This window comes from Erpetoichthys calabaricus, chromosome 7, assembly GCF_900747795.2.
Source record: "Erpetoichthys calabaricus chromosome 7, fErpCal1.3, whole genome shotgun sequence".
Classification (NCBI taxonomy): Eukaryota; Metazoa; Chordata; class Cladistia; order Polypteriformes; family Polypteridae; genus Erpetoichthys; species Erpetoichthys calabaricus.
This window is the reverse complement of record NC_041400.2, coordinates 191,869,831-191,888,149: the sequence shown is the minus strand read 5'-3', so window position 1 is coordinate 191,888,149 and position 18,319 is coordinate 191,869,831. Positions and strand designations below refer to the sequence as shown.

The 18,319-nt window shown below is 43.6% G+C and overlaps 1 protein-coding gene across 1 annotated transcript in view; it reads left to right on the top strand.

Moving 5' to 3' along the window:
• Positions 1–18,319, top strand: part of LOC114654975 (coiled-coil domain-containing protein 171-like) — a 510,202-nt gene that overhangs the window by 339,094 nt on the left and 152,789 nt on the right. The window contains exon 22 of the mRNA XM_028805855.2: positions 16,462–16,516. Within this exon, the coding sequence (XP_028661688.1) occupies positions 16,462–16,516 (55 nt within the window). The remainder of the gene's footprint in view (positions 1–16,461; positions 16,517–18,319) is intronic.

Below are 18,319 nucleotides of genomic sequence, written 5' to 3'. Positions count from 1 at the left end.
CCTGTTAAAGAAGTTGTTCATCTGGTTTGCTCTCTCCACATCTCTCTTGATGGTGGCTCCCCGCTTCGAGCTGCAGCCAGTGATGATCTTCCATCTCATCCCACACTTCCTTCATGCTGTTATTCTGCAACTTCTGCTCCAGCTTTCTCCTGTACTGCTCCTTCGCCGCCCTGAGCTGGACTCTAAGTTCCTTCTGCACGCATTTGAGCTCATGCTGATCATCGCCTTTAAAAGCCCTTTTCTTCTGGTTCAAAAGACCCTTAATGTCACTTGTAATCCGTGGCTTGTTGTTATCATAGCAGCGTACTGTGCTTACTGGAACTACGATGTCCATACAGAAGTTGACGTAGTCAGTAGTGCAGTCAACAACCTCCTCAATGTTCTTACTATGTGACCCCTGCAGGATATCCCAGTCTGTAGTTCCAGTCTCTCAGAGCCTGCTCTGCCTCAGGGGACCACCTCCTGAATGAGCGTGTGGTTGTAGGTAGGACCCTCACTCTTGGTTTGTAGTGAGGCTGAAGCAGAACCAGGTTATGATCTGCTTTCCCAAGCGCAGGCAGCGGGGTGGCACTGTGTGCGTCTTTAATGTTTGCATACAGTAAATCAATAGTCTTATTTCCCCGGGTGTTACAATCCACATACTGGGAGAAGACAGGTAATATTTTGTCCAGCGTCACATGGTTAAAGTCTCCACCTATTAGTGCCTCGGGGTGCTGCGTTTGTAATTTAGCAATAGCGGCATGGATGATGTCACCTGCCATCTCCACGTCCGCCCGAGGAGGGATGTAAACAATAACAACAATGACGTGTCCAAACTCTCTGGGTAAGTAATAGGGACGCAGACTTAACGGCCAACAGTTCGATGTCCCTGCAGCAAGAGGAGATTTTAACGTTTACATGTCCAGAGTTGCACCACCTTGTATTCACATAGACAACAAGTCCTCCTCCTTTCCGCTTCCCGGAGGTATTTGCGTCTCTGTCCGCTCTAACTGTGCTAAACCCGGGTAGCTCCACGTTAGCATCTGGGATGTTAGTTGTTAGCCACATTTCACAAAAGCACAACAAACTGCCTTCTCTGTAGGTCCTGACATTTTTCACCAGTGCGGCCAGTTCATCAATCTTATTTGGTAGTGAGTTCACATTTTCCAGGATCACAGAAGGCACTGAAGGTTTGTAATGCCGCTTTCTCGCAAGCCGCCTCGCTTTTAGCTTAGCGCCGGCTCTGCTGCCACGATACGACCTTCTTACCTCGTCAGGTAAATAGGGAACCACACCGGCACAGGCCTTTGTTCTCAGCGCTTGAAGTTGACTATCTGAATAGACGAGTCTCAGCGTGTAAAAATACATCTCCAAGTAGTAAAAAGTGTCCAGGGAACGAGTCCACATAAAAGAAAGTGGTAGGAGTGATCAGTTAAATAGATAAAAAGGTAGAAAGATAAAGTCATACACGGAGCTGCTGGAAAGGCTGCCACTCGCGGTGGCGCCTGTAGTGGAATGATGCTTAGTTGGTACTAATGGGCCCAAAGTGTGCCCAGAAAATATCCCCCACATTATTAAACCACCACCACCTGCCTGAACCATTGATACAGGGCAGGATGGATCCATTCTTTCATGTTATTGAGGCCAGATTCTGACCATCCATCCAAATGTCACAGCAGACATCGACACTCATCAGACCAGGCAACGTTTTTCCAATCTTGTATTATCCAGTTTTGGTGATACTGTGTGAATTGTAGCCTCAGTTGCCTGTTCTTAGCTGACAGGAGTGGCACCCGGTGTGGTCTCCTGCTGTTGTAGCCCCCCATCTACTTCAACGATCAATGTGTTGTGTGTTCAGAGGCACACCTCGGTTGTAATGAGTAGTCATTTGAGTTACTGTTGTCTTTCTATCAGCTCAAACAAGTCTGGCCATTCTCCTCTGGCATCAACATGGCATTTGTGCCCAGAGAACTGCCACTCAATGGATATTTTCCCGTTTTTAGACCATTCCCTGTAAACCTTAGATGTGGTTGTGCGTGAAAATCCCAGCAGATCACTAATTTCTGAAATACTCGGACCAGCCCATTTGGCACCAACAGCCATGCCACGCTCAGTGTCACTCCAGTCACCTTTCCTAATGTTCGATTTGAACTTCAGCAGGTCGTTTTCACAATTTTGAGATGCTGCCATGTGATTGGACAATTAGATATTTGTGTTAACAAGCAGTTGTGGGTCGTGGGGGAGTACTTCGAAGACCTCCTCAATCCCACTAACATGCCTTCCAATGAGGAAGCAGAGCCTGGGGACTCGGAGGTGGGCTCCCCCATCTCTGGAACTGAGGTCACCGAGGTGGTCAAAAAACTCCTTAGTGGCAGGGCCCCGGGGGTGGATGAGATACGCCCGGAGTTCCTCAAGACTCTGGATGTTGTAGGGCTGTCTTGGTTGACACGTCTCTGCAACATCGCATGGACATCAGGGACAGTGCCTCTGGATTGGCAGACCAGGGTGTTGGTCCACCTCTTTAAGAAGGGGGACCAGAGGGTGTGTTCCAACTACAGAGGGATCACACTCTTCAGCCTCCCTGGAAAAGTCTGTTCGGGGGTTCTGGAGAGGAGGGTCCATTGGATAGTCGAACATCGAATTCAGGAGGAACAGTGTGGTTTTCGTCCTGGTCGTGGAACAGTGGACCAGCTCTACACCCTTAGCAGAGTCCTGGGAGTTCGCCCAACCAGTCTACATGTGTTGTGTGGACTTGGAGTACCCCCCACAAGATTCCCCGAGGGACACGGTCGAACACCTTTTCCGAGAGTATGGGGTACCAGACCCCCTGATAAGAGCTGTCCGGTCCCTGTATGATCTGTGCCAGAGCTTGGTCCGCATTGCCGGCAGTAAGTCGAACCCGTTTCCAGTGAGAGTTGGACTCCGCCAGGGCTGCCCTTTGTCACCGATTCTGTTCATAACTTTTATGGACAGAATTTCTAGGCGCAGCTAGGGTGTTGAGGGGGTCCGGTTTGGTGGACTCAGGATTGGGTCACTGCTTTTTGCAGTTGATGTTGTCCTGTTTGCTTCATCAGGCCGTGATCTTCAGCTCTCTTTGGATCGGTTCGCAGCTGAGTGTGAAGCGGCTGGGATGGGAATCAGCACCTCCAAATCCGAGACCATGGTCCTCAGCTGGAAAAGGGTGGAGTGCCCTCTCAGGGTTGGGAGCGAGATCCTGTCCCAAGTGCAGGAGTTCAAGTATCTTGGGGTCTTGTTCACGAGTGAGGGAAGAATGGAGCGTGAGATCGACAGGCGGATCGGTGCGGCATCTGCAGTAATGCGGGCTCTGCATCGGTCTGTCGTGGTGAAAAAGGAGCTGAGCCATAAGGCAAAGCTCTCAATTTACCGGTCGATCTATGTTCCTACCCTCACCTATGGTCATGAGCTATGAGTAATGACCGAAAGAACGAGATCGCGAATACAAGTGGCTGAAATGAGTTTCCTCCGCAGGGTGTCTGGGCTTTCCCTTAAAGATAGGGTGAGAAGCTCAGTCATCCGGGAGGGGCTCAGAGTAGAGCCGCTGCTCCTCCGCATCGAGAGGAGTCAGATGAGGTGGCTCGGGCATCTGATCAGGATGCCTCCTGGACGCCTCCCTGGTGAGGTGTTCCGGGCACGTCTAACAGGGAGGAGGCCCCGGGGAAAACCCAGGACACGCTGGGGGGACTATGTCTCTTGACTGGCCTGGGAACGCCTTGGGATTCTCCCGGAAGAGCTAGAAGAAGTGGCTGGGGAGAGGGAAGTCTGGGCATCTCTGCTCAAGCTGCTGCCCCTGCGACCCAACCTTGGATAAGCGGAAGTGGATGGATGGATGGCATATTGTATATTTTATGTTAATCCAATAAACTTCATGTCACTGCTGAAATACTACTGTGTCCATAAGGCATGTCAGATATTAAAAGGAAGTTGCTACTTTGAAAGCTTAGCCAATGAGAAGCAAAAATCCAAAGAATTCAGAGGGGTTCCTAAACTTTTTTATATGACTGTATGTAGGTTTTAAAATAAGCCCGATTTAAAGCGTGACAAAAAAAACGTGACATGAAAATGTCACATAAAATCGTTGCACTTTTAGGCTTCGGATTTTATATATATATAGAGAGTAGATGAGCAATACCTACGCAGTGAGTTGTTCAGCTATGCTTTGTTCTAAATTGAATCAACACTGTGACTCCTGATCTTCATTTTCCCTATCACTACCATTTCTATAACTCTTCTAGGACTTGTTTTTAAGTTTTTGGTTTTTTTTTTTGGACATTTCACTAGCACATACCTCAAGTCTTATTCCGAGTCAAACAGACAATGTCCCATCTTCTCACTGCTGCCCTCTCACAAAAGCTTAGTGCGTAACAATGTGCAATGATGAGCTCTCGCACACCCAATTAATTTTATGCATTTCACACACAGCCGTGACAGAACATTAGACCAGTCTAGATGAGAAGTGGCTATTCAGCCCAACAAAGCTCGCCAGTCTTCCACCTAATTCTTCTGTAATAACATGAAATCGAGGTTTGAAGGTCCCTCAAGCCCTACTGTCCACCACACTACTTGGTCATTTATTCCTTTGTGTGAAGAAAGACTTTTATAACGTTTGTGTGAAATTTACTTTTAACAAGTTTCCAACTAAGTCCCTGTGTTCTTGATGAACTAATTTTAAAGTCTCAGTCTCGATCCAATGGACTAATCCCCTTCAGTCAGGTCTCCTCATAATCTCTTTAAGGCTAAGCTCATTTAGTCTTTCCTCCTTACTCATCCCCTGTAGCCCTCAATCAACCTCATTTTCTCGTCTCTGGACCTTCTCTAGTGCTGTTATGTCCTTTTTGTAGCCTGCAGACCAAAACTGCACCCAGGACTCCAGATGAGGCCTCACCAGTGTGTTATAAAACTTGAGCAGAACCTCCTGTGACTTGTACTCCACACATCAAGGCGCTATATAATCTGACATTCTGTTAGCCTTCTGAACACTGTCTGAAAGTTGATAGCGTAGAGCCCACTATGACTCCTAAATTGTTCTTATAAGGTGTACATTTGACTTTCAGACCTCCCATTGTGCACTCAAACTTCACATTTTTTCTTTGTATGTGTAATACTTGACTTTTACTGACATTAAATGTCATCTACCACAAATCTGCCCAGGCCTTTGTGCTCTCCAAGTCCCTGTGAATTTATTCTTGATGATCTGCTAACCTGCCTAGCTTGGTGTCATCTCTAAAACTTAACCTTAACATGTAGTATGAATGACCAGTCAAAGACCTCATTGGCACGGCCTGAACCTTAGCTATCCAAAAACACACAACTAGCTGTCCCCCGCGGCTCTGCCCACGTAGTAGTGAAACAGAACAAACTTTAAAAAAAAATCAATTAAAAAAAAATGTAATTCTGGCCAAGCAGAAGGTAGGTACACTCCAAGATAAAATGTTGGCACTGTATCTGATTGTGTTCAGCTCTGATGGGAGAGTGTCCCCCACGTGGGGAAAAAAGCACATGGCCGTGATATCTCTGCCAATCAGCAGCTACCCTCTAAAGCACACGTAGCTCTGATTTCTCTCAAAAACGTCAAGCGTTACTCCTTAACAATCTCTAGATGATAATGTCTGCTGAACAAACAGGTTTGGCTAGCTAAGCGCAGGCAAGGTAAGTTCCAACACGTGGTGGGAGGTACAGCGACTCGAACGAAGGCTGGCGCGTGAGTGAGTGAGGAGGGCCCCGCTCCCCTACCTTCGGCCTGCAGCCTGCCTGTTTGATTCACGAATAAATTGGTACCACAAGAGAACCATGATACTTAGCGTGGTGAGAGAAGTCGCAAAATCAACCAGAATGTTCAAGCAAATTATAGAAAAAAACCCAATGTAAATCCGTTAAGTAGTTCTCTTGTGAAAAGCGGACAGACAGACAGATAGGTGTTGGATTTTATATATACAGTGACACCTTGGAATCCGAACTTAATCCGTTCCAGAACCCCGTTCGAGTTACAAGACAATTTTTCCCCTTTAAAATAATAGAAACTGGATTAATCCGTTCCTGGGTCCCACAAACTCGAAATTTCCAAATGATTTTAACAGTAAATACACTGGATTTTAAGGTAAAATATGAACTAATAATAATATTTGAATAAAAATGTAAATTAATAAAATAAAAAATATAAAAACTTGTATTTACCTTAAAAAGAGATAAGATCTTTCTTAACTTCAATCATAGCTCTAACAGCTTTCCTCTTACTCTTATTTACCTCACGACACTTTTTAGGACCCATGGTGAACACACTAAGTTGTTATTATATACCACAAATAACACAAAACAGGCACAAAAGCATAAAATTAGCAGCGAAAATCACACAAGATGCTTTCACTACAGCTTCCAGCAACAAACTGAATGACAAAGCATATGGGTGGCCCGAGCGCTGGGGAAACGTACGCACAAATGCACACGAACAACGTGCTGGGAGTTCGGATTCTGGGGCAAAATTTGTTTGAATTTTTCGTTCAGATTCTGAGGAGTTCAAGTTCTGGGGTGTTCGGATTCCGGGGGCAATACTATATGATTGATTGATTGACAGATAGATAGACAGACAGACTGAAAGGCACTATATGATAGATAGATAGCTCGATAGACTGAAAGGCACTATATGATAGATAGATAGCTCAATAGACTGAAAGGCACTATATGATAGATAGATAGCTCGATAGACTGAAAGGCACTATATGATTGATTGATAGACAGACTGAAAGGCACTATATGACAGATAGACTGAAAGGCACTATATGATTGATTGATTAACAGATAGATAGATAGGTAGACTGAAAAGCACTATATGATAGATAGATAGACTGAAAGGCACTATATGATTGATAGACTGAAAGGCACTATATGATTGACAGACTGAAAGGCACTATATGATTGATTGATTAACAGATAGATAGATAGGTAGACTGAAAAGCACTATGATTGATAGATAGATAGATAGATAGATAGATAGATAGAAAGGCACTATATGATTGATTGATTGATAGATAGACTGAAAGGCACTATATGATAGATATAGACTGAAAGGCACTATATGATTGATTGATTGATTGATTGACAGATATGTAGACTGAAAGGCACTATATGATTGATTGATTGATTGATTGACAGACTGAAAGGCACTATATGATTGATTGATTGATTAACAGATAGATAGGTAGACTGAAAGGCACTATATGATAGATAGATAAATAGTGTGAAGCCTGGGGTGTGTACAGCCGCCCTAACCCCGACACACACAGGCTGAGGCACAAGTTGCCACACAGCACACGGTTTGCCATTTCCTCAAAGCAGAGTAAAGCACAGTCCCTTCTCTTTGCCAGTCCTTCCACCTCCACACCTCCTCACGAGCTTCGTTCACTTCCTCCTGACTCAGGCCATTAAGTGGTGGTGACTGGCTCCTTTTATAGGGCATACAGAAAGACTCCCGGTGCCCAACAACCTTCTACCGGCAGCACTTCCAGGTGTGGCGGAAGTGTTGCCAAATAGGGCCCTGAAAGCATCCAGGCGCCCCCTGCCAGTGGCAACAGGCCCCAGCAGGATTGAGGTTCCACGCCCATGACTGGGGCTGCCCTCTGTCGGTCCAGGGTAGAAACTGTCCTGAAAATCCTCTTTTCCCTGGTCTTTCCATGGTTGGTGTGTCCCGGCTGGGTAAGGGCCCTAGCCATCCGTCACAATAGATAGATAGACAGATTGTCTTTTTCCTTTCCCCCTTCCTTCTCTTCTTTCTCATTGCCTCCATTCCTCCTGACTCGGGCTCCTTTTATGTCGGACCCAGTAGTACTTCTCATGCCAGGGCATACCCCAAAGGATGCACTTCTGGATCAGATGGAAATGCCGAAAAGTAGAGATTGCACATCCCTGCAGGTAAAAGGCAGCTCCAATTTCACCCAGCAGAACTGACTCACGGTCCTACAACTCCCATCATGCCTCGCCAGGTTCCTTATGGTTACTGCAGTTGTGGGATGCTGCCATCTAGTAGATGGGGGATGAAAATACACAAATTTAGGAGTTATCTTTTCCTCCAGTCTAGGTAAAGGTTCCATATTCATCCTGGCCAGGATTCCAGATAATCCTGCTTGGCACTTGCCATGTGCAGCACTGCCTCATGCCACCTCCCTCTTTGTTACTCCTTTTAAAATGCAACATAAAGACACTTTAGAAGTGTAGGAAACATTTTATGATAAATGCACAATGTGTCCCGGTAGGTTTTTACTTATTGACAGTCTTACATTCCCAGAACGCAAACAGATCAGAGCACTCCAATTTAACCTGACAGCTTTAGCTTTGTTGCGCTCATAAAACATTTTCTAGTGTTTGAAAGGAAAAAGTTGTGTTTGTTCTGAAGTTTAATTCATTTGCCTGTCCTCCTTTTGTACACGAGCCTCATCCATTGGCTGTCATTTCACCTTTTTCATAAAGGAACAACGTCTCTTATTGAAATATGGTCAACTCTCTACTTTTGTGGGGGTGACATTGCTAGAAAACAGCGCAAAGGTCAAAGATGTGAATGTTAATAGGTTGCACCTGTGGGAATTAGTTGGGTTAAGTTCCTGTGACCAAAAACAGTAATTTTAACTTGAGATTGCACAAAAAGCTTGGAATTCTTAATAACAAACAATATGCACTTTCCATTACACAGTAACCATGAAATCATCCATGAAAACGCAGTACACAAAATCAGAATTGGTAACATGCAACACTTTTTTGTCCTTGCTAGTCATTCCCTGGAATTCTGTGACATTTTGTGCTTGCGTCTCAATAAAAATAAATAGCCTCATAGTCGTTGCTTTCTGAAGATGCCAAGACTGGCACGGTGTTAACGTCACCTCCATCACACTGTCCCTTCATGACTGGCGGTTGTGTTGGAGATCGTGAAGGGTGCACTGGCTTAAAATAATCTGTCAGTGACGTTTGTTTCATGCACCACTTGAGATCCTGAACACATTGACTGCTGGGCCATTTCTTACCAGGATTGGTCAATGCATAAGTGATAAATAACCAATGAATGAGTAAAGAAATGCATTAAAAAGCAACTTTTTTATTAGGAATAATAACTCTGTCAATAAAGTAAATAGATTATTAGTTACTTTATTTTCACTGACCGCACAACTACAAGTCTGAAGTCCTTTGTGCAAGAGTCCTAGAAGCTTGGCGACCTCGCAGACTGCAGGCTCAGAAAACCTAACGTGTTTCTTTATGCTGCCCACGCTCGTTGCACACAACACATTTGGTAGGTGGTGACTTGTTTGGGCTCAGTGGGTGGCAGAATGTCCATGTAGTTCTGTCCTGACAGTCGTGACAAGTCAGACACTGTCTCATCCATTTGATCGTCACTGTCTCGATCAGCGTCATCTATCTATCTATCATATAGTGCCTTTCATATCTATCTATCTATCTATCTTTATTATTTATTTATATATATAAAATCCATCATCTGTCTGTCTGTGTGTCTGTACGCTTTTCACGAGAGAACAACTTAACTGATTTAGATCGGTTTTTTTCTATAATTTGCCCTAACCCCCTCCCCTCGGGGAGTTTTATTCTCCTTAGATACATAGATGGATGGATGTGAAAGGCACTATATAATATATAGATGAATGTTAAAGGCTATTTAGATTTATCTGAAAAGCACTGCATAATAGATATATAGATGTTAAAGGCACTATATGAGGATGTGAAAGGCACTATACAATAGATATACTTTAGATGTGAAAAGAACTATAAAATAAATATAGAGATTTGAAAGGCACTATATAATATATAGATGTGAAAGGCACTCTGATGGATAGATAAATGGATGTGAAAGGCACTATATGATAGATGCATCTGGAAGGCACTATATAACAGATATATGGATGTGAAAGGTGCTATATGATAGATAAATGGATGTGAAAGGCACTGTATAATATATAGATGTGAAAGGCACTATATAATGGATAGATAAATGGTTGTGAAAGACACTATATAACAGATATATGGATGTGAAAGGCACTATATGATAAATGGATGTGAAAGGCACTGTATAATAGATTTATGAATGTGAAAGGCACTATATGATAGATGGATGTGAAAGGCACTATATAACAGATATATGGATGTGAAAGGCACTATATGATAGATAAATGGATGTGAAAGGCGCTATATGATAGATAAATGGATGTGAAAGGCACTGTATAATAGATATATAGATGTGAAAGGCACTATATAACAGATATATGGATGTGAAAGGCACTATATGATAGATAAATGGATGTGAAAGGCACCGTATAATAGATTTATGAATGTGAAAGGCACTATATGATAGATGGATGTGAAAGGCACTATATAACAGATATATGGATGTGAAAGGCGCTATATGATAGATAAATGGATGTGAAAGGCACCGTATAATAGATTTATGAATGTGAAAGGCACTATATGATAGATGGATGTGAAAGGCACTATATAACAGATATATGGATGTGAAAGGCGCTATATGATAGATAAATGGATGTGAAAGGCACTGTATAATAGATATATAGATGTGAAAGGCACTATATGATGGATGGATGTGGAAGGCACTATATAGGGTGGTCCAGATCTACTTATGCAACTTATGCAAAGGCGAACACATTGCACCCGCTGTTCGACTGACAACCGTCTCCCCGCCATTTTGGAATGCAGGGCAGGTGCTGCCATCTATCGGCAAGAAAAATAATTTTTTGTGAATTCTCTATGTAATAAACTTAAGTTATAGCGTAATGAAAATTGCATAATTAGATCTGGACCACCCTTGTATAACAGATATATGGATGTGAAAGGCGCTATATGATAGATAGATACATGGATGTGAAAGGCACTGTATAATAGATAGATAAATATAGATGTGGAAGGCACTATATAACAGATATATGAATATGAAAGGTGCTATACGGTAGATAGACAGATAAATGAATCTGGAAGGCACTGTATAATAGATGGATGTGAAAGTCAATAATAGATATATAAATGTGAAAGGCACTGTATGATGGGTAGATAAATGGATGTGAAAGGCACTATACGATAGATAGACAGGTAGGTATGAAAAGCACTATATAATAGATAGATAGATCTTTTATTTGTCCCCAGGAACAATTTGGCTTTTTACAGAATCTCTTTAAATAAATGCATAAATAGATAGATAAATACACACACACACACACACACACACACACTATGGTCTGAACAAACACAGCAGAATAAAGCAAGAAAATTAGCAAGAAAGGAAAGCTTCTGCCTTGGCAGTGCCAGTCCCAGTGTGGTGCTATCCAGGTGCATTGCTGTTGGTGTAAAGGAGCCCCCCGTCGTTTTCCTTGACACACTTTCTGCTCAGTAATTCGTTGGCTGAAAGTCACGGAGAGGATGTGCAGGTTTGCTCAAAATGGCACTCAGTTTTGTTTTAGTACTCTCCTTTACTACGACTTTCAGAGGGTCTGGCATGTGTCCCATAACTATGTCTACCCTTTTAATTAGTTTGTTGATTCGGTGGTCCTCTCTTGAAGTGATGTTAGCAGCCCAGCACACCACACTGGACATCATGGAGTTGTAGAAGATGAGAAGGATGTCACTCTATACATTACAGGAACACAGTCTCATGAGATAAAGAGAGTCCACTCTGCCCTTTGTTCTGTAGTTCCTCTGTGTGTGAGTGGACCACCACCACATCCACTCCCTGATTTGTGACCAGACGCAGAGATTCTTTGACCTGGTGAAAGTCAAAAAGCAGTTCCTTGGTTTTTCTGATGTTAAGTTGCAGACAATTCTCAAAGTTCTCCCCCTGACTCCTCTCCTCTGTCTCATCCCCCTTATCAGTGTACCCCATAAGTGCAGAATCACCTGAGAACTTCTTTACAGTATGTGAAAGATCTGCTGTTATATTTAAAGTCTGAGAGGTACAGAGTGATGAGAGAAGCGGAGACGGGCCTGTTTCCATGTGATGCTCCAATGTTGCTCACATCCGTGTCACTGACACAGTCAATCCCATTCTCAGACTTGTTTATTCCAATTCAGGGTCTCAGCAGATCGAGTCCATGTTTTGCAGTTCCAGGCACAAAACAGTGTGTCAGTCCATACCACGGTCCACTCATGCCCACAGCCACACATACATGTTGGCCCATTTACCTGACGCTACTTTGGGGATATTTGAGGAAGAATGGAGAGCATGGAGGTAAACCCACATGGATACGAGGAAACCGTGTAAACTTAACGTGGTTTTGCCCCAGGACGCTGTGCGAAGCTGCTGCACTAACCACATCGCTGCCATTCAGCTACACTTAATGATTATTTGATTTTGAACTAATTAGTGAATTTTTGTATTATTAAGCAAATGCTTGAGAGAAGTTTGCCAAAGCATCAAGTTGTGGCTGCTAAATTAGTTTACACATCTCGTGATGCACTCAGATACGTCCTCTGGAGTGGCTGATTGTTCGAGGGGTTTTATCCTCCGTCATCCTTGACCACGACTGATCAAGCCCTGACCTGTGCTCGGGTTACACGAGGAGACCAACAGCATTCTCTTCTCTCTCCGCAGCAGTCTTAATCTCTTGGTCGGCCTCCATGTTGTGGTGCCCCTGTAAAACTCTGAGAACTCCGCATGAAGACTGGCCCGCAAGTCCTCGATGGCTCGCGTGGATCGATATGTGCTTACTGCGGCCCTTAGGTCATCGTGGATCATTTCTCTTGACCGTTTTGCTGCCCTGTCTGCAGCCCTTTATTACAATAAATAAGTAAACATTTAAAAACTTTTGAAACGTAATGCCGCAAAATCTACATTACAAGCAAACTAAAATAAAACTTGAAAATGTTAAGTGTACAACGTAACTTTAGACCCGATCATCTATCCAATATTTGTTCTGAGAATATGGCTGCTGCTGCCTCTGCTGCTGCTGCTTCAGTTTATGGATTTTTGCTTAGTGCACGCCGGCTTTCCTCCCACATCCCCAGAGACGTGTCTGTTAGGTTAATGGGCAATTCTAAATTGGCACAGCGTGGGTGTCTGTGTGTGAGTGGGCCCTACAATGGACTGGCACCCTGCCCAGGGCTGCCAGGTTAGGCTCTGGCCCTCCCGACCCTGAATTTGATTAAGTGAGTTGGAGAATATTACATTATTGTTTTGAATGTCACCATTTATAACTTCAACGTTTTCCTTAACTATACAATTTCTTCAGCAAAACCAAGTTTGCAAGACTTCGAGGCACTTTAAGGGGTTGTCTGGGGCGTTTCACTCTACCTGATTTTCCACTATTCACTGGGCCTAGGAAGACATCCCGGGCGTGAAACAAGCATCTGCTGCATTTAAATGTATCTCTCAAGTGGGATATAACGTGCCAGGCAGCAGGGAAGGGGGCGTGTGATCATCTAAAGCAGTGTTTCTCAACTACTGGGTCACGACACACTTTTGGGTTTTGGGCTGCCGTCGTTGAGTCACTATTGTTTATAACGCCGATGGATCATGCACTGGTTCTCCTTTCTTGCTATTGTGATCGATACCCCCATCTCTCTGACAGTCTTACTGGATAGGGTTTTAATCACCAAAGTGGGGACCATTGGTCTGACGATCACTTTCAGTTTACCCTTGGGAACTCTTTGACAATCCCACTCGATTCACTAAGGGGAAACTCTTGACTGTCGCACTCGATTTGCTATGGGGAAACTCTGACAATCCCGCACAATTCGCTAAGGGGAAACTCTGACAATCCCACTCGATTCAGTAAGGGGGAACTCTGACAATTCTGCACAGTTCACTAAGGGGAAACTGTTGACGATTGTGCTCGATTCATTAAGGGGGAACTCTTGACGATTGTGCTCGATTCATTAACTCTTTTAGGGCGGATGTCGACTTTTGTCGACAGGAGGGGTTGAAGGCGAATGTCGACAAAAGTCGACATCCAGGGATAGGGGGCGACAATCAGCTGTTAATGGCGACAAATCTCACTGTCACGTCACAGGCATTCCCTCTGTGCTTGGAGGAATGCTAGACTCGTTGACTCGGCAACTAATCCTTGCGTGTGCGTGAGTTGCGAAATGTAAACAAAGGCAAGATGGCACCGACATGTGAAAAGGCAGTGAAGCAAGTGCAGAAAAGAAAACACTCGGCAGACGATGTTTTGCGCATTATCGCGGAGTCGGACTCTTGATTTTTCAGAATCGGACTTTATTGGCAGTGATCAGGAGATCGAGCAAGAGAGTTAGAAGCAGGCATCAGCTGATCAGACACCAGCTGATGCCGCGCCAGCAGATCTGCTGCCAGTTGAGTGCCTTCGCGCAGCCGATGCATCTACGGCAAGGTTCGCATGGGATAAATACACAGACATTGATCTGTTGAGAGCCGATCTGGCTACCGGAGTTTACAAGACGGCATGGCTTGCTGTTGGACACGACAGATCACCAGCTGCTGTACTTCAGGCTGCTCTCTCCTGATGCAGCTTTTCAGCTACTGTCAGACGAGACAAACAGGTAGGCAGAGATTTTTTTTTAATCGCGGGCTGTGTTTGCATCGCATTCTCGTTTTTCAAAGTGGAAACCCACAACGAAAGACGAGATGAAGCGCGCTGTGGCATTACAAATAGAGATGGGACAGAACTGGTGATATAACTTCAGGGAGCATTGGTCCAAACGTGTTTTGTCCCCTGGTGGCTTAGGTACGTGCTGCTGCAAAGTTTTATTCACTTCTGTAATAAACAGAAGCAAATCCCATGGGGTGAGCCAGGCTATAATGCCATACATAAAGTTCATAAAGTTTCAGAAGATGAAAAGAGGTGACAATACGGTTTTCATGCAGGCAGAAAACTTGGTTGCAGTGGCATGGCAGGATGGCAAATGGGTGACTTGTCTCTCTACAGTACACACTAACAATATATGTTAGAAAGTGCAGCAACAGACAATTGAAAAATAGGCACCAAAGCAACACATATTGTAAGGAGTGCAATGTGGCAATGACTGAAATTGGCTGCTTTGAGCGAGATCAGACTTTGCTGTGTAAAATGTATGTGATATGTATGTGAAATCATAGAGTATGCAGGCTCATACAACATGCAAGACAGTAACATTTGTCAAAAGTAAGTATTTTTTGTTGATTTGATATGTTAAACAATTGCTTTGTGTTCTTTTTTAAAAAATGTTAGTTTTTGGAAAAATATTCAGCCCTGGGAGAAAAGAAACAAAAAAAAAATTAGCCCTAAAAGAATTAAGGGGGAACTCTTGATGATTGTGCTCGATTCATTAAGGGGGAACTCTGACAATTCTGCACAGTTCACTAAGGGGAAACTCTTGACGGTTGTGCTCGATTCAGTAAGGGGGAACTCTGACAATTCTGCACAGTTCACTAAGGGGAAACTCTTAACGATTGCGCTTGATACACCTCTCTCACTCACACGCCAACCTCTGTTTGACTTGCTCTACCCCTCGCCATGTGTTGGAGCGTACAAAATCTGCAGGGGTTCCGAGACCACCCTGCCCCCCCCAACATAAATGATCTCAATCAGTCCTTATGGTTTTTATGCTTCAGGTGGAAGAATTAGATGATGACGGTCATGTGGACCTCTGGCTTTCAATCCATTAATGTAGGGACTGCATGGTGCCCTGATCAGGTGGCGCAGATCGCCACCGCAGAAAACCAGTAAAAGAACCTCGGAGAAAGTAGGGGTTAGTAGGGATTGCGGAGATATGATAGAAATGATAATTAAATGCATATACAGTGCGAAAATAATCGGTCTCAACACAAGAAAAAGGTTTGGGGCAAGCACCCGTATATTGTCCCTGGCTGCAAGCAGGTATTTGAAAAAGAGCACTCGTCGAGTTCCGAACTGAACTACTGAACTTGAAAACTTGGTGGCTTTAAAGGCCAGGACCGGAAGTGATGTTCTTTTGGGCGCCAGAACCGGAAGTGATGGATTCAAGGTTGAATCAGGCAGGTTTTCCCGTGTTTGGTCAGTAGAGACAACAGAAGAAGGTTTAGTGCACCCCGCCACCCCCTGGCCTGGCATAGAATTACCCTTACTTGGTCCATACAGTTTCCTCCTAATCGCACGACCCCGACAACAGAATGTTGGGGTTACACTAAAATGAAGCTATGAGAAAGCCATATTAAGGGTGCTAAATATGATGGCTTTAATAGACCTGCCATTGCTACGTCCCAAACATTATGGTGTTGTGTGACCGAAATGTCAGCAGATGTCCTTTAGTGAAAGTCTGCAATGTGCACTTTGATCACGACGACTGAATTGTTTGATTTGTAATTGTAAACTGTGGAGCCGAGGGGCAAATCGAGGAAAAATGGGACTTTCTCCCAAACAATATGTTTGTGTTCATATGTTTCTTAGTTTTTAGTAATATATTAATTTTGTATCACGTTGTACTTTACTGAACATGTATTTACATGATGTTTTAATTTTTTTTTTTTTGTAGGTGTAAAGAGATATTAGCCACATATTTGAAATCAATTAATGCAAATCTCAAGGAGGTAAGTTGTTTGCCTTTTTTAATATTTATTTGTGGAAAATATATAGCCTGATCAAAATAAAAAGATTCCTAAATTGAACAGTGACACTTAAATGTGTCAGAGTGGCAAGTCATTAATCTTAAGACGTGTAATTCTCAGAGGCTTATTTGGTGTTTAGATTAGCTAAGCAAGTTTGCGTATTAAATATTTTATCCTTCTCATTTATTGTAAACGGCCAGGTAAGCCAGTGCCATCTTACACGACCATCCCTTTTACACAAGTAGAAGGACACTCAAGTCGGTGGCACATTATGTGACTTCTAGTCGGTCGGAGGGCATGTCAAACTGTCATTGCTGAGGCTGGCCGATTATATGACTAGAAATCAAAGGGGGTGACAAATTAAACTACTCTGTGACGACTTTCCAGCGCAGTTTCACATTTCTAATGTATCACGAGGTCACCCCTTTTTCTGATAGCCAATAACGTGCTTCCTGACGAATGCTTTTCAGGTAAGGAGAGCTCATCCGCAATCTCTGCCATTTTTCTTTTTCATTCCATAGTAGTACATAAAACATGCAACGCCAGGAAGACGAGACACTCTTCTGTTTGCAAGGTCTGAAAAACCTTCATTCTTTATTCCCAGTAGCTGCCTTATATGCATTGTACTTCCCGGGTGAGTGCTCATTGGTTGTCAGCTCTGTCATTCACACAAGCCCGTCCCTACGACGGGGCAAGTCACCAACTGGTTGGACTGAGTCTGCTGGGCACGTCAAACTACACGACTGGAGATCAAGGGGTTGTGACACCACTGCCTTCAGCTTGCTAAGATAACGTAAATGGAGTCAGCAACTTAAAAGTCGTGTAATGTGACATGGCCTTAGCACACTGTTTTTAGGATTGTGGTGAGTCCAGAGCCTCCTCCAGCTGCAGTGGGCACAAGGCAAGAGCATAAGGTGCCAATCTATCACACAAACCTCTACCCATCCATCCATGCATGCAAATAAACCCACCTCCCATTCACAGCAGGCCAGTTTAGAATCTTACAGGGCTCCTGTGTGCTCATTTTTCTGAATTTGCATTTTCCAGTTCAGGGATATTGGTAGACAGAAAGTGACCAGCCTTTGATGTTGGTCATTCTAGCATGCATAATTTATGTAAAAATTCATTCATTACATTTGTGTGGCACTTTTACAGGTGCTGGTCATCAAATTAGAATATCATGACAAAGTTGATTTATTTCAGTAATTCCATTCAAAAAGTGAAACTTGTATATTAGATTCATTCATTACACACAGACTGATGTATTTCAAATGTTTATTTCTTTTAATGTTGATGATTATAACTGACAACTAATGAAAGTCCCAAATTCAGTATCTCGGAAAATTAGAATATTGTGAAAAGGTTCAATATTGAAGACCCCTGGTGCCACACTCTAATCAGCTAATTAACTCAAAAGCCTTTAAATGGTCTCTCAGTCGAGTTCTGTAGGCTACATAATCATGGGGAAGACTGCTGACTTGACAGTTGTCCAAAAGACGACCATTGACACCTCGTACAAGGAGGACAAGACACAAAAGGTCATTGCTAAAGAGGCTGGCTGTTCACAGAGCTCTGTGTCCAAGCACATTAATAGAGAGGCGAAGGGAAGGACAAGATGTGGTAGAAAAAAGTGTACAAGCAATAGGGATAACCGCACCCTGGAGAGGATTGTGAAACAAAACCCATTCAGAAATGTGGGGGAGATTCACAAAGAGTGGACTGCAGCTGGAGTCAGTGCTTCAAGAACCACCACGCACAGATGTATGCAAGACATGGGTTTCAGCT